The sequence below is a fragment of the Squalius cephalus genome (assembly GCF_949319135.1).
Source record: "Squalius cephalus genome assembly, chromosome: 2".
NCBI classification, from domain to species: Eukaryota; Metazoa; Chordata; class Actinopteri; order Cypriniformes; family Leuciscidae; genus Squalius; species Squalius cephalus.
In genome coordinates this window covers 48,085,615-48,108,465 of record NC_137123.1, presented here as the reverse complement: position 1 = coordinate 48,108,465, position 22,851 = coordinate 48,085,615, and the positions used below count along the sequence as shown (strand labels likewise).

The following is a 22,851-nucleotide window of genomic DNA, read 5'->3' as shown; positions in this document are numbered from 1 at the left end:
GTCCAACAATATATATCAAAAGATTAATAAACGATTCACAACTGGGTGACATAAACAGCTGGTGTATTCGCATGGCAAATTTAAGGCAAATATTTCCCACATATGTCCCAAAATTACCATTCCTCATGTTGCTGCTCCTTCAAACATCACTCTCAAATAAGTAGGTAATTTTGCCACTAAAATCCATAACACTGATAGCCATAAGCAATAATACTCTACTGAACAGTAGTGGAACGTTGAAATGCATTAACACCAGTTTTGAGCACAGTTATACATTTTTATATATATGTATATATATATATATGTGTGTGTGTGTGTGTGTATATATAATGAACGTTCTAAAAAAAATTCTAAGAATCATGATTTAAAACAAACTAAGACATAGATGATATAGTCTTTAAAACATTAAATCACTGCATTTTGCTAATGGATTTGAGAGATAAAACTCGGTCAATGTAAAAAACATTGTTAAACAGTTCAACACACACAGAGCACATGCATTTTTACAAACAGAGGAGTCTGTAGTTTTCCAGGAACGGTCACAAATTAATTTGGTTTCCTTAGCAAAAGACTTTAATCAATATAAAGTGCACATGCATGTGTGTGTCAGTGTCTTAGGCTTTGGCTTTCTTGACGGGTGGTTCATTGATTCGTGGAGCTCCTCCAGATGGTGTGAAGGGGATTCGGGTCGTTACCTTCTTTCCAATGGTCTCGATCTATGCAAAACACAACATTAAACCATGTAAACTAATGAAGTGAATAAAATGAGTCAGAGAAGTGGGTCCAAACATAAACGTGTTAAGTGCACAAATAACTACTGACCTGAAAGCCAAAGTTCTGTAGTTGAGTGTGCAGATGGTCCAGGACTCGTCGTCCATCAAAGATAAATGCTGGTTTCAACATCTTGTGATATATTTTCTCATAATCCAGATCCTAAAAACAAACATAATACTTAACCATAAATACGTAGCACAATGTACCACAAATAAACGGCACCTATTTGGACAGCATGGGGTTTAGAGTGATGTCACACAATAGTGTGTGTTTTTTGTGTGTGTGCCATGTACCTTAAACATGTCCCACTCAGTGCAGATGACCAGGGCGTGTGCACTTTCACACGCCTCGTATGGGTCTGACGTCACCGTTACAAGATCACAAACTGCAGACAGAATGAGTGTCAAATTAGACAAAGACACGATAAACTTTGTCCCGCATTCCTAGACAGTTTCAGCATGACACGGCACTGTCTTTCTCTCCTATCATTTAAAGAGAGCTAAAGCACAGTTTTATCTGCTCAACTCACATACCTCTCTCTGGGCTGTCTCCGGAGATGCTGGGTTGAGACAAGTCCAGGATTATCTGCTCCTTTAGCACTTTAGGGTCATAAATATGCAGCTTGGCTCCTTCATCCATCAGATACTTAGAGATATAGATACTGGACGACTCTCTGAAACACACATACACATAGGATGGACTTAGAACACAAGACTCCCGTTTACAGACTAATTATGATTCCACTGGCAAACTAGTAGAGGACAGTAGCAAAAAAAAAAATCATCTTGGGCAAAGATAAATCTCACTCAATTGTTGGGGTTATATTGTTTGAGAAAAAAATAAACCAGTTAATAGAGTAACTTACATTCAGAAAAAAAAAATTTCCTCGTAATTTAATCAGTGTGAATGAATTAACTGAGTGAATAATTCAGTGACTCACTCAAAAGCCAATCAGGATTTTAAAAAATTAACATCTGCCAAATGTGGGTAAAAATCAACTGTGGTGGGTAACGCTGTCAAATCACTAGCCAATTTGGCAGGTTACTTATATTTACTCACTTTGAAGTTCGTGAAAGCCAAATCTGCGCAGATTTAGTGCAAATTAACTTGTCAGAATCTGCACATATCTGGCTTACTTGAACACACGTCACTACGCAACAAATAATCTGCAGAGTCATGTTTCTGAGACGATACACATGAAGAGGCATGACTTGTTCTCATTAACTCTAGATAAAGGTCATGGGTGGGATGGGCACGCTTAGCATGTGCTGAGTTGTTTTAAGTGTGCAAGTCTTTAAATAGGAGATAGTTCAAACCAAGAAAACTTTATGTAACCTTCATTACACAAAGTTGATGATTAACTCATGCTCTGACATCTCACAGTCTGTCTGTTTTGTAGGTAAAAGAGAGAGAGACAGCTTTTGACTTCTCACATAATAATTTGTGATAAAGCGGTCATAAATTAAAATGACTGGTTCAAAGTGTCCCTGCATGTACCTGGTGTCTCCCGTGTCCTTTTTGAAGGAGAAACCTAACAAAGCGATTTTCTTCCCTGTAACTGTGTTAAACAGGCAGTCAATGATCCGACAGGCAAATCTCTTTCTCTGATATTCGTTCATGTCTATCACCTGCACATACAGAAATACAAAGTAAAAGATTAGACAAAAACAATCGAAATCATTTTTAGATATCAAATTGTTACTGTAGTTGCTGTTTGAAAGTTCATCAGAACTTACACTAGACTTCAACCATTTGAGGTTGGTATGATTTTTTAAAATGCTTTTTAAAGAAGTCTCTTCTGCTCACTAAGGCTGCATTTATTTGATCAAAAATACAGTAAAAAGAGTAACAATTTAATTGTAAAAAATATTGCAATTTAAAATAATTGTTTTAAATTGTAATACATATTAAAATGTAATTTAATCCTTTGGTGACAAAGCTTAACTTTCAGCATCATTACTCCAGTCTTCAGTGTCACATGATCCTTCTAATATGCCGATTGGTGCTCAAGAAACATTTCTTATTATTAAGAACAGAATGTTCAAAAGAACAGCATTTATTTAAAAAAGAAATCTTTTGTAACATTATAAATGCCTATACCAGGGGTTCTCAACATTGGCACTTTCCAGAAGAGTTTTGCTGTGCTCACGCCATGTTGTAATTACCATAAATAAAACTCGGTATGCTTTCGAATCACTCTCGCGGTACTTTGATGTCATACACTGATCTGCCTATGCAGGAAAGTGGATCTCGAGGGCCTATACGGTCACTTTTGATCAATTTAATGCATCCTTGTAGCCTGGGTTTCCCCATACTGCCTTGAGCAGCGCGATTTTATTCACGCTGCAAGGTAGTCTGGACACCATGGACTAATTTTTCCCCTGAAATAGGGAACCAATCACAGAACGGGGAGGGAGCAGGAAGACGATGACGAAGTATATGCGACACACCGAAGCAGTTTGTTTATCTATGGATCCAACATGACAGACGTAAAAATATATGCATATTTTTAGGAACACATCTACAAAAATATGCCTGTATTTCAAGTTGATAAAATAATTTAAAATCCACATCAGTTTATTTGTGCCGACGCGCCACGCCCTCCCAGGATCTATAACGTTACCAAGGCTACTTCCACTTTTAAAAATGCATCACAACCGCGCGCGCGCGTTCTGCTTGCAGTCGTCGAGATAGATGCTGAGGAGTTGAAGAAAAGAATAGCTAGTGGAGATTGTAAAGTTGTCGACAATACGTCATCAAAAATCAAGTCTAGTGTGTGGGAGAAATTTGGAGTTATCTGAAGAAAATATTGTGAAAGGCTTTGCTGCAAACATTTTCGTGTTGGAGAGCCGCAAATGTGGAACTTCATCCCTGAGGAAGCACGCAGATAACTGGTAACAAAGCAGCTCTATCGAACGGTATTTTTCAGATTTAACACTGTTAAGTATGTGTGGTGTGCAGGGTGTGTTTGAACCCAAAATTGTCAGATGTAGGCTAGACGAAATTGTGTGGCATATAACGTTAGTGTTGTAGCCGCGTCTGTTCGATTTGTGTGGTAACGTTAGCCATGTTCTTCATGTATCGGCCTTTTGACAGCTTCGGCTATAATGGTCGTGTAATAACTTCTGTATGACCTGGCAATAAAAATGTTTGTAAGTGTGTCTATAATGTGATAGTCTAAACTGATTTTATTTCGGGTGCGGGTCGGGTGTCGGTTCTATTTTAAGCGGGTCGGTGCAGATTTTTATTAGTGCTGCTGTTGGAAAACGGGTCGGGTGCGGATTTACAAAATCGGACCCGTGCAGGACTCTCTGGTGTACACATAAATCTGACCCATCGTCGTCTTCTTCGTTGAATATCTGTCGCTCTACATACGTCATCTGGTATAATTTGAAATGATTGGCTATGAGCTGCGTACAGGCGCATTTGATAGACATTCGTAGCGCCCAATAAACGGCTCTGGGCATTCGTAAACCACGCCTCAAATACGAGAAAATGTACATGTGGTTTCCAGACCACGTCTCAAAGAGAAAGTGGTCTGACGTTAGCCAGGCTAGCATCCTTGTTGAATAGAAATATTAATTTGGTAACACTTTATTTTAGTGTCCTTGATACATATGTTAAATGTACTTACCATAGTAATAACAGTACATTATGCATATTTACATGGAACTAACCCTCAACCAAATCCGGTCCCACTTTATATTAAGTGGCGTTAAGTACTATGTACTTACATCAAAAAATAAGTACAATGTACTTATTGTGTTCATGTTGTATTGTAAAACACTTTTGCTGCTATTGAGGTGTGATATGGGTAAGGTTAGGGACAGGTGTGGTGGATTGGGTAGGTTTAAGGTGTAAAGGAAGGGTCAACTGTGTAATTACAAATGTAATTACATAAAAATTCCTGCATGTAATTACAGCTGTAATTAATTTAAAATTTAAGTACAATGTAAAAACATGTAGTTACACAATAAGTACATTGTATCAAATTATTAATTTCAACATAAGTACATAGTACTTAAAGCCACTTAATATAAAGTGGGACCCCAAATCCTAATCCTACCCTAACCCTATAGTAAGTACATGTAGTTGCTTAATATTACTCAGTTCTTAAATATATAGTTACACTGTAACAATGACACCTTAAAATAAAGTGTAACCATTCATTTCTTTAAAAACATTTGAATGGTAGTGCAAGTCGGTATTTGCTAAAAAAAAAAAAAAAAAAATTCATCCCCCCTCACAGTTTTCAAGTAATCTCAAGTGCACCTGCACATATTTAAATTTGCTGTTTGTTCATGTAACAACCAATGATGTTTGGTACCATTTGATGACTTTTGGTGAGATTAAAGGAGAACTCCGGTCAATTTTAACATTGAGCTCATTTTTTTGTAAATTTGGAGTGCTGTCAATACAGAGAACAACGACAAAAATCGGTGTTGCCTACACCGTGTTATCCTCTTTTTAAAATTTGCACCCTGTTGACTTCAATGGGGCAAGTTTTAAACCTGCTTTTAGCCTCTTAACATCCTTGATGTGTCATTACAAGTGCACAGGTCATGTGAGTGATTCCTTCAGAGTGAACACGAGTGAGTCTGACTGCAGTAGATGTGAAAGAAATGGATAAAAATGATGTAATTTAAGCCAGCGCAAATACCTGTATTTACATCCTGTTTTCGGTTGAAGTCCAAAGTAGTCGATTGTCGAGTTCACGCGCATAGGTTTAGTTACCTATGATCACGCGCGTGAACTCGGCAATCGACTACTGTGGACTTCAACCGAAAACAGGATGTAAATACAGGTATTTGCGCTGGCTTAAATTACATCATTTTTATCCATTTCTTTCACATCTACTGCAGTCAGACTCACTCGTGTTCACTCTGAAGGAATCACTCACATGACCTGTGCACTTGTAATGACACATCAAGGATGTTAAGAGGCTAAAAGCAGGTTTAAATATTGCCCCATTGAAGTCAACAGGGTGCAAATTTTAAAAAGAGGATAACACGGTGTAGGCAACACCGATTTTTGTCGTTGTTCTCTGTATTGACAGCACTCCAAATTGACAAAAAAATGAGCTCAATGTTAAAATTGACCGGAGTTCTCCTTTAAAGCTGCCTTGATGCAAATTTTCATTGAACAAAGCCAACATATGCCACCAAGCGCCTCAAAGCAGGCCCGGTTCTAGGATTGCGTGACAAGTTTCTAAAACTTGGTGGGGCAGCATTATTTTGTAGTGTTGGTTGGTCACACTCGATTCGATTTATGATTCATAGGTTTTGTCAAGCAAAAGCTTCTTTTTTTTTTTGCAAAGTCAAAATGATTCACTTTGGTTTCTAATGAAATTGTATTAAATACAAAAAAATGTTATACTTTCTTTGTCTTGTGAGAAAAATAAACTACTTAGGATTGTTTATTGCACCAAAAGTAATTTGAGAGGAACTTTAAATATATGTACAGTTCAAGTCACATTATGTTTGTATACATATAGACCATTTAAACTGAATTTACACAAAAGATCCAGTTCAAAAGTTTACATATGCTTGATTCTTAATAGTGTGTGTTGTTACCTGGATGATCGTAAGCTGCAAACATGCAATGATGCTCAAGGCAACACACAACCTTTGAATAGGATGATAGGAAATTGTTCTTATTTTACTGCCCCGCAGAAGCTACATAAAATACTTACAAATTTCCAGGATAATTTACCCTCCAATCATCCTGTGCAAATGTTTACACCCCCTGGATTTTGATATGTTTTTTTTGCCTTCTGGAGCATCAGTAAAAGTTTTCAGTAATGACACACACTACAGAGAATCAGTTTAAAAGTATGTAAACTTTTGAACTGCTTAATTTGTGTAAATGCAGATATTATTATACCTTGTGGACTATATGTAAACATCTGTTATAATAAAATATTTCGTTGCAGTGCTAAATAAAAAAAACATGTAATTTATGATCTCTCTTATTTATTTATTTTACATTATTGATATTTTGCAGATTCTGCCAGGTGCATGTAACTTCTGACTTCAACGGATAGGCTACGAATCAACAAAGAGTGCAATATGCTGATAAAATATTTTAGAGCTGTGCATAACTGAGCAAAACTATTCCATATTTTACTAGAATAGTTTCATATTTGTAAAAGTTTTTAATGTATTTATTTTCAAGATTTTTTTCATGTCCTGGAAATCACAATTTTAAACATTTAAACATTTTAAACCAAGTTAACATCATGCTGTATGAGCGTTTAAATAGAGTTAATAGTGATCAGATATGAGGTGTGCAAAAGCCTTGAAAAACTGGTCAGAAAAAGGATGTGGATTATTAAATCAGTATTCAAATTGAGTTTTACCTGTTGCCAGTATGAAGCAACCTCTGGGAGATTCAGTGCCTCACACAGATACACCAAATTTAGCACATCCTTCTGAAAACAACTTCCTCCAAAACCTGATTCAGACACAAACATATTAAGGCAATTTTAATTCTCTTTAATCTCATTCTATTATTTCATTTTGAACACTTTTACAAAGCAAAAAAGTTCCAATAATGTGGAACTGAGATGGGGTAAAAACAAATGCACTGACCCACGCTGGCTTTGAGGAACTTGCTCCCAATGCGCTGATCCATGCCGATGGCTCTGGCCACCTCCTCAACATCAGCGCCAGTGGATTCACACAGGGCAGAGATGGAGTTTATACTACTGATGCGCTGAGCCAGGAATGCATTCGCTGCCTAAAACATGTACAAAATATGAATTTTACATATCAAATTAAAGGTTTGGCTACAATTTAACTTTGGAGGTTTGGTTCGATTAAAGGGAACTCTGGTGCTCTGTTAGTGCGGTTCATTTGAACAAGTTTGAACCTTGGTGCGCACCAAACAAGTCGACCAAGACCCCAAGTTCTCAGCTGGTAAAATTTGTATTGTGTCTATGCACATACAACAAGAACATTTTTTTTTTTTTGTCTTTAGGTCCTATGTTAAACATGACTGTGAACACACCCTAATAATACACCTAACGTACATACCAATTTGGAAAGTTCAGAGGACCAGGTGTTGGTGGTGATTATGCGTGATTTGGGGACCCAGTGCTCATAAACTGCACAGAGAGCACTGATAGCCCTTTGACCCTCTGGAGTCTCATCTCCACCAATCAGGACACGATCTGGGTCCTTCAGGTCCTTCACTGCTGTACCCTCCGCAAGGAACTCTGGGTTAGAGAGAACCTGTAATCAAAGGCGGGAAAAAGGTTGATCATTAACACAGAATAGAATAAACTGTGAAGGTCCACAAACCCAGTTTTAAAAGTTCACTTTAGAGTTGAGAGAGGCAAAAAAAATTCACAGAAAATTCCTTTCAAAACAACAGCCTAATCCTGATTATATTCACAAGTAGATGGTTGTTGTGTAAAAATGTCAAACTGATGTAGAAGCATATTTTACAACACAACTGGTTATGTAAAATTTGTGTGTATACACAAAATGTATTTACAGCATAAAAAGACACAATTAGGAACAATTTCCTTTAACTATTCTATTTAATACCCCCATTGAGTGCACACACATAAACACCCATATGCCCATATATATACATATTTATTCATATTATCAGTGTATTATTATTATTTCTACTATTTTCAACACTGATAATTAAAAAAAAACACACACACACACACACATATATATATATTGTGTGTGTGTGCGTGTGCGTGCGTGCGTGTGTGTGTGTGTGTGTGTGTGTGTGTGTGTGTGTTATTATCAGTGTTGAAAACAGTTGTCCTAAGTTGTAAGTTTTGTGGACACTGGTATTTTTTTCTAGGTTTCTTTGATGAATAGAAAGATTAACAGCATGTATTTGAAATAAAAATTTCTTTACTGTCTTAGTCTTTACTGTCACTTTTGATCAGTTTAATGTGAATGATTAGGGGAGAGTGGGGTGATTAGTGCCAGGGGGGAAGTAGTTCCACCCTTGTTTCTGGAAAACCATAGAAGAAATTGGTCATGTGACCACATAATTTTGAAAAGCAATCACTTTTACTCGTCCTCCAAAGAAGAGAGACACATGGCATGAGAGTTAAGCACATTTTAGTGCAAAAAACTGTTTTTTCCCTTTCAAAGTAAAATTTCTATGATTAAGGTTTTTTGATTGTAGTGTGAAGTTTGAAAACATTTCACACATGTTTTAGTGCTTTAGTAGTCTACACAATGAGTCTATACAGTTAGCATGATGTTAGCTCTTAACTGCTGGATCATGCTAGTTTTTCAAACTTGTGGGTCTGGGGTGATTTGTGCCAAAGGGCCTGGGTTAAGTTGTGCCAGATCCAGACCACCTAGACCTACATACTCACAGGGGATAATCTTGAGAAGTGAGGAGATGGGCATGCCTCATCATTGTTTGACTTAGGCCTGCCTGCTATTTGTTTAATTTAGCTAACACTGATTTCAGTTTTGAGTTTGCACTATGTTATTAAAGATAAGTTTTATTCCGTTTTTAAGTGGCCTATGTCACAACAGGATGTTTAGAAATTAGCCTAGTCACTTAATTCTTATATGTTACATAATTGACAGGCAGCGCTATGTCAACAGGCATCTATTGCCAAAGCCTTTTTGCCTGAAATGATTCACAAATATCATATATTGTGTTGCTATGGTGCTCTAAATGGTTGCTAGGGTGTAGCTTGATAGCTTCACAATGATCCTGAGAGACTGATTGGTCGTCTGAGTAAAATGAGCCCGCCCCCTTGTCTCTATGACACTGTGATCCAGAGTTATGTTCAATACAAAATCCCTATGCAATTGACCATAGTAGGAAAAACGCATGCTATGGTATTCCAGGGTGACAATATATAAATAAACCTTAAATTAGTAATTTTGTATTGAATTTATCTTGCATTCATATAGCATTACGGTTCATAACATTAAAATGTTCTGTTTTACTTCAGAAATCACTGGCACAATTTACCCCCAATGTATTCCCCCAAAGGCACAACTTCCCCCGCACCAGGGGCAAGTTGTGCCATGAGACCACTTTTTTCCCAAGAGCTATATTTCTGAAACAATTTATTTCAGATCCAAAGTTATTGTTCTCCGGGATGCACCACATCCTGAAATATATGTACATCCTTAAGTTGAAGGCATTACTGCCATGGCCTCACTTTAAAGTCACTTTGAGTAAAAACTGGCACAACTCACCCCACTTTCCCCCAGTGAATACTTGTACTTGAGAAAATGTATCACACTGCAAAAAGGTGATTAAATAAAACTGTGAATGGTGACAGCACCTAAAACACATTATAGATTTATTTACAATTTAACCTAAAATTTTGATGTTACAAAAAAGCTAATGGACATTATTTTTTATTGGTCACCTTCCCCATATATAAGCACAGGAATATTAGACGTTCACACATACACACCTGTAAGTTGAGGCTGGGTTTGGTGTTTGCATCAAATATCCTGCGGATGCTCTCAGCTGCACGGACCGGCACTGTGCTCTTCTCCGTAACAATTTTATACCCGTCCGACATCTCCACGATGCGACGTGCACATGCCTCAATAAACTTCAAGTCAGCAGCGCGACCTTTCCCCATACCGTACGTCTTAGTTGGGGTGTTTACCTGAGGAGAGAGAAAGATATTATAGTCTGTGCACCTACAGGTATATGCACAACCACATTAAAATAGTTTATTGCACTCACAGAAATAAAGACCAGATCAGCCTCTTTAATGGCAGAGTCGATATCTGTGGAGAAGAAGAGGTTCTTTCCACGACAAGACAACACCACTTCATTCAGACCCGGCTAAAACAGCAAGAAGAAGAGACACATTCACAACACAACTTGTTATGGTCATTTCTCATTAAAAAGAAGACATTTCACACTTGGATATTTCACCCAAACATTAAAATTGATCATTTACTCATCCTCAAGTTCTTCCAAGCCTGTATGAATTTCTTTTTCTGCTGAACAAAAAAAGATGATAATTTGAAGAATGTCGGTAGCAAAATAGTCAATGGTGCCCATCAACTTGTTAAGTTACCCATATTTTTCAAAATATCTTCTTTTGTGTCCAGCAGAAGAGAGAAATTCATACAGGCTTGGAAGAACTTGAGGGTGAGTAAATTATGACAGTTTTAATTTTTGGTTCGAACTAATCTCTTTAAATTAAATCTGTAATTAGCTAAAGCATTTGAAGTATTTCTTTACATTTTTAAACACATCTACCAAATGTACTATTCAAATATTTAGGGGTAAAAATATTTTTAATGAGGAAAATATATTTGTGTGCACCTTTAACTTGGATAGTTAAGAGTCCCTGTAGCGGGGGTCACTTGGCTCGCTTTTTATTTCATATTTTAGTAATCATCATAAATTAGGTATCATTCGAAAACCATTTTGAAATTGGACATTGCATTAGAATGGGAACAGTACTTTAAATCCGTTTAGAGGGGCTCAATTTTGGTGATATGAACTTAAAACTTTGGAAACGACTTGATTAGAAACGTTGCTTTGATTTTCTAGACATTTTAGACATTTTAAAGAAAAACGATTTTGTAAAATATATATTTTGTGTTAAATACATAAAAAAAGTTATATAATAGAATTGTGTTATGGTAAAACCTTTATACACTTCCCTTTTTGCTTTCAAAACATAGGTCTGTATTCCAAGGCATTCATAAATCACAAACATTTAAGATCAGATTTATGCTCACAAAGGGGGTGAAAGTTAACAGGTAAGCCACATTATTGCTTTTGCGTTGTTACCTCATAGATGGGCAGGGTATCAGAGTTCCAGGCTTTGATCCGGGTTTCATTAACATCCACCACTGTTACTGTGATCTCGGGACACATGCTGGCAATGACACTACATGTCGGACCACCAACATACCCAGCGCCTATACAGCAAATCTTTTTAATCTGAAACATCTGAGAAGAGAGACATATGGAATCAAAGTGACAGTTTATGGCCATAAATGGTGTACAACAGATTTTGTGATGATTATGAATGGCCTCTTATTAACCAGCTGATTACAATTCATCCTCTTCAGTGGGGATCCAGGGGCTCATGAGGAGGTCATTGGTAAGTATCATATTACTAACCCCAGGGGACATTAAAGGGACAGTTCACCCAAAAATGAAAATTCTGTCATTGTTTACTCACCTTCATGTCGTTCCAAACCCGTTAGACTTTCGTTCATCTTCGGAACCCAAATGAAGATCTTTTTAATGAAATCTGAGAGCTCTCTGTTCCTCCATTGCCACACGCAACTACCACATTGAATCATTGATGCTTCAGAAAGAGATCATAAGACTAATCCATATGAACGGTTTAGTTCAGATTTTCTGAAGAGACTCGATCACTTTATATGATGAACAGGTTTGATTGAGGCTTTTTCTGTGAACATAAACACAAGCTCAACTGAATATGCTTGACGAGCAAAAACAAACCTCATTGGTTCTTGCGGAAGCTCAAAGGTGCTGCGTAACACGAGAATGAACCTCATTGGTTCTCACACGTCAAGCAAACATGCTTGAGCTTCCTTTTACCACAACTGATGTGTGAGTTGATGAATGTTTAAATGTGAATAAAAGCCTAAATTCAATCTGTTCGTCATATAAAGTGATCGTATCTCTTCAGAAAATTTTAACCAAACCGCTCAATTTATATGGATTAGTTTTACAATCTCTTTACAAACTTTTTGAAGCATCAGTGTCAATTGCATAGCTGTCAATGAAGGAACAGAGAAGGTCTTAGATTTCCTCAGAAAGATCTTCATTTGTGTTCTAAAGATGAATGAAAGTCTTACAGATTTGGAACAACATGAGGGTGTGAGTAGCCTAATTAATGACAGATGTTCATTTTTGGGTGAACTGTCCCTTTAAGTAGTGATGAGAAGTCCGGCTCCTTTGCAACACTCTTCTATGGCAACACTCAGCGTCCCAAAATCAGATTCAGTGATTCTTTTATATAGTAACTTATATGTAATATATTATATATTCAGTGATCTCTTAAAAAAATTATTAAATGAATCCCTATTCTAAAATTAACTCGGTCTCGTTTGTTTGTTAAATTTGTAAAACCGTCCTAAAACATTTTACATTATTTTTCAAAAAAATTATAAAATAAATTTGAATATTAAAAGTGTATATAAATTATATTTCACCCCATCAGTCTAATCCTCAATTCAGAAATCCTCTGTTCAGCGGCTGTTGACCGTTGACTCGACCACTCAAGACTGATTCAACCCGATTCGCAAACAAATCATTCAGAGCCGTTTTGCGAAACGGTCAGCTAAGAGATTCATTGAAAATATTGACTCAAAAGAACGAACCGTTACGCAATTAACGTTTATCATCTTTAAGAGACATAAAATGACTAATAAGAACCAGAATATCCGCTTTTAAAGATAAAAGTGAACAGACGAGCAATTCCCGCACACTATCGTAACTTGCAAAGAAGTAACGTTAATATTTATTCACACAACGTTTCGGTCACAACACAAGATAAAAGTGAACACATTTCCCCCTCAAAAAAGTTTTATAGATGATGCATGTCGATGCTTTTAACATGTAAAATGCAATGAAATGTATTATTTATTTGATTAATTATGTTATCATGATGAATACATGGTTATTTGAACTCTTTCAACTTTTATAACTGATCTGTTCAATAATTTAGACTTAAATAATATGATCAGTTCAGATTCTGTATAGATTCAACCACACACTTTAAATTCAATGAGTTCAATAAGATAAACTTCAAAATCTTTTTAAGAGAAATAAATAAATAGTTATAAATAAATCACACAGACTTAACTTACCTTGTCTCGCAGAAGTTCTTCAGTTAAAACACTCCTCAGTGTGGATCAAGGCTGTGCAGGTGAGGTTCCTCCGTCTGAGGTGCCTTGTTCCCGAATGAATAAAACTATTATATCCTTGATATATAAACTAACGAAGAACGAACACACACACACATTCACCCGTCCGTACACACACAGCAAACACACACACATTCATACACACACACACACACCCACCGGGAGGAGGATAGCAACGTAAACACTTCTGAGAGGGGCGGGCATGGGCGTCTGGTTCCGGGGCATGAAGTCTTTTCAAACTAAGAGCCTCGTTAACTTCAGCAAGAGCAAACTAAATCTTAATTTGTCTGTGATTTAAACCGAGCAAATGAAATGTCATAGAACGAAACGTTTTTTTTTTACTATTTAAATGTAATTTATCAAGCTCCTAAATAAAAATATGACCAAATTTAATATTGGGCACTTGCCATTTGACATGAATTTCATTACAGCGAAACATACGTGTGGATAACGGAGACGTTTCAGCAGCAGCAGCAGCCAATCAGTGACTGGGACGTATTGACGTAATATCTAAGGAAATCATTAGTGGTCTTCTTTGACGCAGAAATTATTATTGAGAGTAGTCATACTAGCCCGTTCTAATTAAAAACATATAAAAAGACACAAATTACAACCAATAAAAAGTCCCCCATACGTACATTAGACAAAAGAAAGGCAAAACAAAAAGTAATGCTATTGTTTATATTTATTTTTAAGTACCCAAAAGTGCATAGATCAGTTTCATTAGAACAGTGTACATAGACAGAATTCAGTTTACATGCCCTGAAATCCACACCACCACCTTAACTGAACCTTCCAGAAATCATTAGTCTGTCCAATTAATCAAATTGACTTTTGTGCCATTAAGACATTCTAACATTTTCATTTTTCACAGAACTGAGCAGACAGGGAAGTTTCCCAGGAAGTTCAATCACACTTGAAATCAAGCAATTAACATTGTATCTTTGGTGTTTTTCTGGAGCTTCGCCTAGTGTACACAAACGTAAAGGTGCCAAAACCAAAGTGCTAGTTGGTAGATTTGCCTTTAAGCTTATGCTCTTCACAAAAATTCCAAAGTAACCCATTTAAATCTTATTTTGAACATATAAATCTTGTTTTTAGATTTTCATCACTGAAATTTGGCAGATTCCCCATACAATTTGCCTAACTATTCTAGAAAGTATAGCAACATAAGGATTCCAGAACAAACGCAACAAAACTCTGTTCAGATTGGCATTTAACAGTCTATACTAGCAGTTGCACTAATGGTTTTTATACATGAAGGCTAAATAGACTGTCATAGTCTTCAGGGTGGAGATGTCTGCTTTGGATCAGATCTCAGACCATTCCCGAACACCCAAACATTCACACAGCCATGACTACAGAAATAAGTGCCAAGTAAATACTGGAATACTCCCATTTAATTATTTCCTCTTGCACAAATTTTTGAAATTTAAGAAGTAGTCTTTGTCAACCTCAAATGTGTGAATCATTACAAGTACATCTGTATTCAGAATGACCCAATAGACCAATGGCATCATAGCTTTGGAATGTATAAGCTACCAAAGGACAAGAAATATTATTCCCTCCGCCTCAGTCTATTTGAAAATAACCCAAATCTCTTGATGACACACGATAACTAGGTAACCTTTACTCTAGATTGCAATTTATATACAGTCTGATCTAGGTTAAGTGTCATTACATAAGCGTATATGTTATTTTAACAACTTGCTAAATTCCTAATAAGGCTTTATAATAAAAACAGAAGAAGTAAGAAATTGAAGACTGAGATACATAAACCTGAAAATCATCAGACTCTAACAATTCACCACTTGAACAACTTTCTTTTTTTAGCTCCCTCTTTTGAAACGCAACTCGCATTGTAGAAACACCTGGTTATCCAAGAGTCTGTGTAGATCACCCTCTCAATATTGGACTAAAGAATCTGGAATCAGAAATACTGACAAATGATTAAGGAAACTAACAAGTTATACTGGTCACAGTAGCTGATCAGGTGGAAGCTGGATTAAAAGATCAAATCTTTTGTGCAGGGTTAGTCCACCGGAGGTGCTGGTGGCTCTCTGCCATGATTCTAAATAAGAAGGGAAAAAATCCATCCAATGACAACAAGAATTACAATATTTATCAAGTGATTCAAAGTTCAAAATTAAAGCAGTCCATAATACAAATGAGATGATTTACTGATGGTTAAAAGCTATTAAGGATGTATATTTGCGACACTTTCTGATTACCGTTATCATGTGGAGGTCATTGAGTTTGATAACGGCTTACTTTTAAGTGATAACTGACAGTTTAATCATTATAATGCTCATTCATTAATGATTTGAGGGAGTTTGTCTGGCATGACTTACGCCATGGGGACTGGAGGGTTTGCCGCTGGTAGAAGAGCCCCTCAAGCTGGCTGGGCGGAACAGAAAGATCACGAGAGCTAGAACTAGCCATCCAATAATAATCATGGGCAGAGTGATGTCCCCTTCTACTGAGGAGCTGGGGCCTGGTACTGCGTACATACAAAACTCAATTTAAAAAAATAACACACAGCATGTGTGCATTGTGTTATTTGCCTCTTTTTTAGACGGACAGACTTACTCTCCTGAAGGCACTCTGTGTCTGTACAGTAGGACTGGGACTGTCTCAGCTTGGAAAGGATTTACAAAGACAATATTTTATCAAACAGGCTAAACAAAACCACAAAAACATACTATATGGATGAAATGACTACATTGGGATTTTCCCTTGAAGCAGTTTTGGGACAAAACGGATGCATCTACATTACATTAATTCATAAAACATTCATTAAGATTGAATTTAACTTGTCTAAAACAATCAACGTACGTGTGTATCCCTCTGCAAAATACCAGTTCCCTGCATATGATATATACATATATTCATATTACATTTTTTCATATTTGTATTTCTGTTTTTATACCGCAAAAAGCATTGATATCTGTTGTTTTTAATAGGGCAAAAACTATTCAAACGTTTCCTCTACAAACAGACAGTTGAATCAAGTGTTATTTTGGCTGAACCAAAGAATCACGAGCGCGCCCTCTATTGGTCATTCATTCAGACCACAACAGCAAAATTATTAAACACCTAGCATCCTTTTTAAAAAATATAGGTCTTTTCTATGATTTTTTCTAAATGTATCTTAAAGATTTTTTTAATAAATTGCCTAGATGAAGTTGGTCCTGTATATGAAGTTCCTTCTGTTATTGCATTGGCCACTACAGCTCTCGAAATCTACAAACCCGTCTGGAACATGGTGGCCCTGTCAGATTGGCACACATCCAAATGACATTGCATCTAAATGCCTTTCTACATCGTTTTTGCAATAATTTATTAGTATCATAGCTTCATTAGCAACTGTTAAATTCATTCACTTACAACTCTTTCTCTCTATAAAAAAAATTCCTGACACTAGTTTTTGAAAGAAATCTCTTATGCTCACATTTGTTTGATCAAAAATACAGTTAAAAAAACTGTAATATTGTAAAATATGATGACAATTTAAAATAACTATTTTCTATTTTAATATATTTTAAAATGTAATTTATTCCTAAAATGGCAAAGCTGAATTTTCAGCATCATTACTCTAGTCTTCAGTTCAGTGTCACATGACCCTTCAGAAATAATTCTAATATGCTGATTTGGTGCTAATTATTAATTATTAATTATTATTGGTGCTCATTTACTAATAATGGTTTTTATTGGCTGCTTAATGTTTTTGTGCTTAATGCTTAATGCTTAATGAAAATGTGATATATTTCCTTTCAGAATTCTTTGATGAATAGAAAGTTCAAAAGAATATCTTTTGTAAATGTCTTTACGGCCACTTTTGATCAATTTAATGTGTCCTTGCTGAATAAAAATATTCTTTTCTTTTCTTTTCTTTCTTTAAATCTTACTTACTCCAAACTTTTGTATGATAGTGTATCACAATTTCCACAAAAATATTAAGCAGCACAAACTGTTTTCAGAATTGATAATAATAAGAAATGTTTCTGGAATTTTACTGGAATTTTCATCAAATAAATGTAGCCCAGGTGACCATAAGAGACTTCTTTCAAACCCATTTAAAAAAAAAATAATAATAAAAACATAATTATTCCAAACTGTTGACCGGAAGTGTATCTTTTTGTTCCAAGAAAAGAACAGAAATCCAATATGAGGACAGGGTCCATCTTAATTCTTCACTTTTCTTTCAGATCATACAGATCAATGTATCAATAAGTTTCAATAGAATTCATCTGATTAATTTCTAATAGCAGATCCAGAGAAGGCACACAAATGAAGCACGAATTGTTTTGCTATTATTACAATTTGATGGTGAACTCACCAGGTTGATAAGTCTCCTCATGGCATGTTCATGAGAGCAAATGCACTCACAGGGGTCATAACCTCCTTCTGCCATCCTCTCCTGAATAAGACACAATTCTCACACATTCATCATTCCAGACACTAATAATTTAATCATTTTAATTATTTTAAACACACACAGAGACATTTAGCTCAACTCTACATGGGTGTGATGAATTAGAAAGGTTTCACATGGTAAGGTCTATAGGACTCATTTGAAATTCAAATAAACACAAGTCTGTGGTAGACTAGCTACTTTAAATACTCAAAAGACTGTCTATTTTTGGCCTGCAGTTAATGATCTCTAGACTAACTGAATATATATATTAGTGCTGTCAACGTTAACGCATGCAATTAATTTTTTCCAGTTTAACACGTCATTTTTTTTAAGACAATTAAAGCAGCATCCATTTTTCTGTAATTCTTTGGCTAGCGTTACATTATATGATCTTTTATTCATGCAAATGCTTTTAAACCATTCAATAAATGTATAATTTATGCAGTGCAGACTCTTTGATAACTTTATTTCATTTATGTATAAGTCCTACCTGTTAGACAGTAAGGGCACAGGTAAATATGACATTTATATGATTGTTTTAAATTCACTTATATTAAAAGTTGTTATATTTTTTTAACCCTAATAAATGTTAAAAAAAAAAAAAGAGCTGTTAATAGCTGTTAATTACACTGTATTGTTGAATGGCTATAATTAATGTTTAAAATTGAAAAAAAATCTACATTTTTAGAGAGACATCATTAGCAGTATTAGTATTAGTGATTCTGGCCTTCATTCATGAAAAGATGCCATTAAACAAATATTTAAAATATACTGTCTTTATGTTGTTTCTACATTAATTTGGAGATTAAATGTGAAATTATTACATTATAAAATTGATACTTTGCACGTGACGTCACAAGTACTGGCTGGCGGGCAAGAACGTCGTTCTCCAGCAACGAAACCCAGTAAACTAATCAAGGGTCGCCAGTTTTACTATACAAAAGTTGGTGTTTTGAGGTGTAAACGACATGCCAGATAGTTGTTGTGCAATTGGATGCACTAACCGCAGATGAGATAAGCAACCTTCACAGTAGGCTAACGTTACACGTCTGTGCAAATTACCATCAAAGGTAATTTCAACATTTGTTTGAATACAATGGGTGTATGATCATGTAATTAATCGTGTCTTTAAGTTACTGTAGTTTTGTCAGTCAACACCACCAGTATTCACCAGCTGGTTCGGCGAGTCAGCTGTTTGTGTTATGAGCTAGGCTAACTGTACGTTCACACCGCCGCCGGCGAGAGCGGCAAAATTCATTGAAAATGAATGATTTCCGGGCACTTTGACGCTCTCGCCGGTGGCGGTGTGAACGCACAGTAACAGCTGTCGTCTTTTGCTAACAATAACAGAAGTGTGTGATAGGTTGTTTTGAGGTTTGCGATATCTATGATTTTCAATGAGAACCAGAGATGACCCAACAGCAGAGCTAGATTATTTATGGAGGAATTATTACTGTTCGATTATCTTAAAAAAACGTGTCTGCTTTACACAATTAAGCTACCTTGGAGTTAATCCTAGTCCATAGTTATGCAGCTAGCTCGCTAACAGACTTGATATCTACTAGAAAGACAGGACTCAACGTTGAAAATACCCGTTTGTTGCCCGCCAGGTATCCGTGGCAGTCACGTGACTGCAAAGTATCAATATATTAAAAATGTAAGTGTTTTAATCACGTTTAATCACAGAAAAATGTAATCGACTGACAGCACTAATGTATATATGTGTATATATATATATATATATATATATATATTAGGGCTGTCAAACGATTAATCGCGATTAATCGCGATTAATCGCATCCAAAATAAAAGTTTGTTTTTACATAATACATGTGTGTGTACGGTGTATAATTATTTTCTATATATAAATACACACACATGCATGTATATATTTAAGAAATATTTGCATGTATATACTGTGTATATATATTTATATTATATATAAATATTTTATATATAAATAACACATTTTCTTAAATATATATATGAATGTGTGTGTATTTATATATAGAAAATAATTATACTCCGTACACAGACACAAATTATGTAAACACAAACTTTTATTTTGGATGCGATTAATCGCAATTAATCGTTTGACAGCCCTAATATATATATATATATATATATATATATATGCTTTATCTAATGAACATTATTTGTGATGGGGGAAAGTGTATCTGGATAAAAATGTGTCTGTTTGACTACCTGAAACATAGACAACATAAAAACTGTCCAAAATTGCTCCTAAATTAATTTTATCTTGTTTCATTTTCATATTGGCCCAATTCACTAAGTATTTAATGAGAACGCCGTTAGAGTAAAACCTTTAATTAATATATATTACACAATAAGAAAAAAAATCCCACATACAAATTACACTTGATTACAATTAAATGTTAACATTAACTTAAAATGTGATTATGGCATAGGCTATATTAATATGTTTAAGTGAGTACTGTGATGGGCGCTTGTCAAATATGAAAATGTGTGCGCGCTCCCATTAAATTAACTTCACGCGGTACAATGGAGTACTATAGTAAAAATGTACATTCCTGTATTTAGTTGTCAGAGACAAACTCTCTCAAAACTCGACGCTTGTTTGGTGCGTTTTAATAAGTGGGAGTAGCCTACGAATATACGAAACTGTTAACAAATGAAGTCAGGTTTCAGGGAAGAACGACGCTTAATTTACTCAAAGCGATGATTTACTATAACGTACTTTTCACAAAATAGCACGACAAAAAGACGTTTGATGCACATTTCTAGTTTTTTTCAGCTAACGTTACGTTTTTTCGAAACTTTGTTCTGTTTTGTTGCTTCCTCTTCGATAACTTCACACTCAACCGGCTGACTTGAATAAACTGTCTATCGAAACAAAAAATATAAACCGCTCATAAACACAAGATGTATATCGTTGAAGTAATATAAACAAAGAATAAAAACACATTTCACATCATAAGATGCCCAAAATATTCTAGCTTAAAGCTGTTTGACGTAACGTTAGGCTATATTATTTCGGTATGGTCTTCGAGGAGGATGGAGGAATTAATTATTCATTAAAGCATCGTGATTAATTGAATCTGCAGACAGCATGAAAAAAAAAGAATAACAAGACTAAATTAAATAAAAAGTTAACCCAAATGGAAAACACAAGATTTGGGTAAACAGATGTCTTACCAATGACTTCGACAACTCACGCGAAGAGATTCAAAAACATTCGCTTTAAACCAGGAGGACCGATATGTGAATATTGACCCCAGAGAGTCTCCGGTCGCACAGGCCGAATCCAGTGCGACTGCTCCCTTGTGTACACTGCTGTTTGGCAATGGGCCGCAGCTCCGGCTGATGTTCCGTCTGTGTTTTGATAAGGATCAGGGAAGCAAAATTAGGAATGTTACTATGGCGAAGGCTTAGTTCATGGATTGTAATGAGCTTGCGCTGACGGTTTGTTTTGCATCCTTCCTGGGGCTTCCAGTTGCGTAGCTTAATTATTATTCATGAGGTAAGTCTTCGTCGCTTTAACGTCTACATTATTTCAGCAAATCAGCAAGCAAGGTCCACTGGGCGAACATAACACCCACTGATTAATATTAATGAGAGAATCCCTTTACTATAGTAGGATTCGTACATTCGTGTGGAGGAATCTTTTTTTACAGTCTATGGGTCTGAGCCACGTCGCTACATGACGTGAAACGTCGCAGATTTTGGTAAACACTGAAAGGCCGTTGCTTTTCTCACCGTTCGCAGAGCGCATCACCTATTCATTGGTTATCGGCATTCTGTCGGCGGGGTGTAAATAATGAAACGCATAATTGCAGTGCACATCACTGACAGTCATGTGTGTGTGTGTGTGTGTGTGTGTGTGTGTGTGTGCTCTTATAATCTAGGGAAATAGATTAGCCACAGCTGCATTAAAAGTTGTCCACATAAAGAAACGAAGAGTAATTTTGGAAAATGTTTTTAAAAACAAAGTAACAAAAATAAAGACTCCATTCATCTCAGTAGCATAATCAGTCCCAGCATGATTCCGTTCAACTTTCTTTCCTCATTTATATGCCTACAATTACTGAATTTGCTGCAGCTTTTTTTTTAATTATTATAAATGTAATAATATAATAAATAAACATAATTTTAAATCAATATCTGTGACATGTTTGTGTTGTATTACAGTGAAAACCCATAACAATGATGTAGACTAGGCTATATTACTGACATCAAGAGTACAATTACCTGTAAACATTAATGTGACACCAGCATAGAAATACTCATAATTCTGCTTTGCTGAAATTCCAGAATTGTGTTAGGCACAATCCCATTTAACAGGGAACATTCTCAGAACCTCCCAACATTCTGGCAAGGTTCTCTTAAAGTTATGAACAAACATTCTTCCAGTAATGTTAATAGAACATTCGTTCAAAGTTATCTGGTCTATGGATCTATAGTCTACATTGTTCATGTGTAGTACTCCCTTTATCAATAAATGAGAGTGAGGGAGACGAAAACTGTGTTACTTCAGTGGTCCTCTCTGTGTTGTTTTTTTAAATTATTTAATCATTGTTTTCCATGTCATGAAACAAATGTAATTCTCAATAAATAAGTAAACAAATATACACACAAAGAAAACAACAAATATAATAATAATAATAATAAATACAATATTCCAGACTCTCTCACAGTTGTTTCACACATAGATGATCGATACACTAACAGATTTTAAATTGAATTGAACTAAAAATAGTAGACGACAAAACATCTTAATAACAGTTCTTTTTCTAAAAT

At 35.7% G+C, this 22,851-nt stretch overlaps 2 protein-coding genes across 2 annotated transcripts; both read right to left on the bottom strand.

Moving 5' to 3' along the window:
* Window positions 1-119: 119 nt before the first annotated feature.
* Window positions 120-13,820, bottom strand: ugdh (UDP-glucose 6-dehydrogenase). Its single transcript, XM_079856078.1, has 12 exons — window positions 13,599-13,820; window positions 11,542-11,703; window positions 10,477-10,578; window positions 10,196-10,396; window positions 7,809-8,006; window positions 7,365-7,512; window positions 7,133-7,227; window positions 2,272-2,402; window positions 1,308-1,447; window positions 1,068-1,159; window positions 823-933; window positions 120-716 (listed from the first exon to the last, which is right to left on the bottom strand). The coding sequence occupies exons 2-12, from the start codon at window positions 11,701-11,703 to the stop codon at window positions 615-617; spliced, it is 1,482 nt and encodes a 493-aa protein (XP_079712204.1). The 5' UTR covers window positions 13,599-13,820; the 3' UTR covers window positions 120-614.
* A 505-nt stretch (window positions 13,821-14,325) lies between these two features.
* Window positions 14,326-21,569, bottom strand: smim14 (small integral membrane protein 14). The gene is made up of 5 exons (XM_079856065.1): window positions 21,250-21,569; window positions 17,995-18,075; window positions 16,245-16,293; window positions 16,007-16,155; window positions 14,326-15,726 (listed from the first exon to the last, which is right to left on the bottom strand). Exons 2-5 carry the CDS (start codon window positions 18,067-18,069, stop codon window positions 15,688-15,690), a joined length of 312 nt encoding a protein of 103 aa, XP_079712191.1. The 5' UTR covers window positions 18,070-18,075; window positions 21,250-21,569; the 3' UTR covers window positions 14,326-15,687.
* Window positions 21,570-22,851: the final 1,282 nt, after the last annotated feature.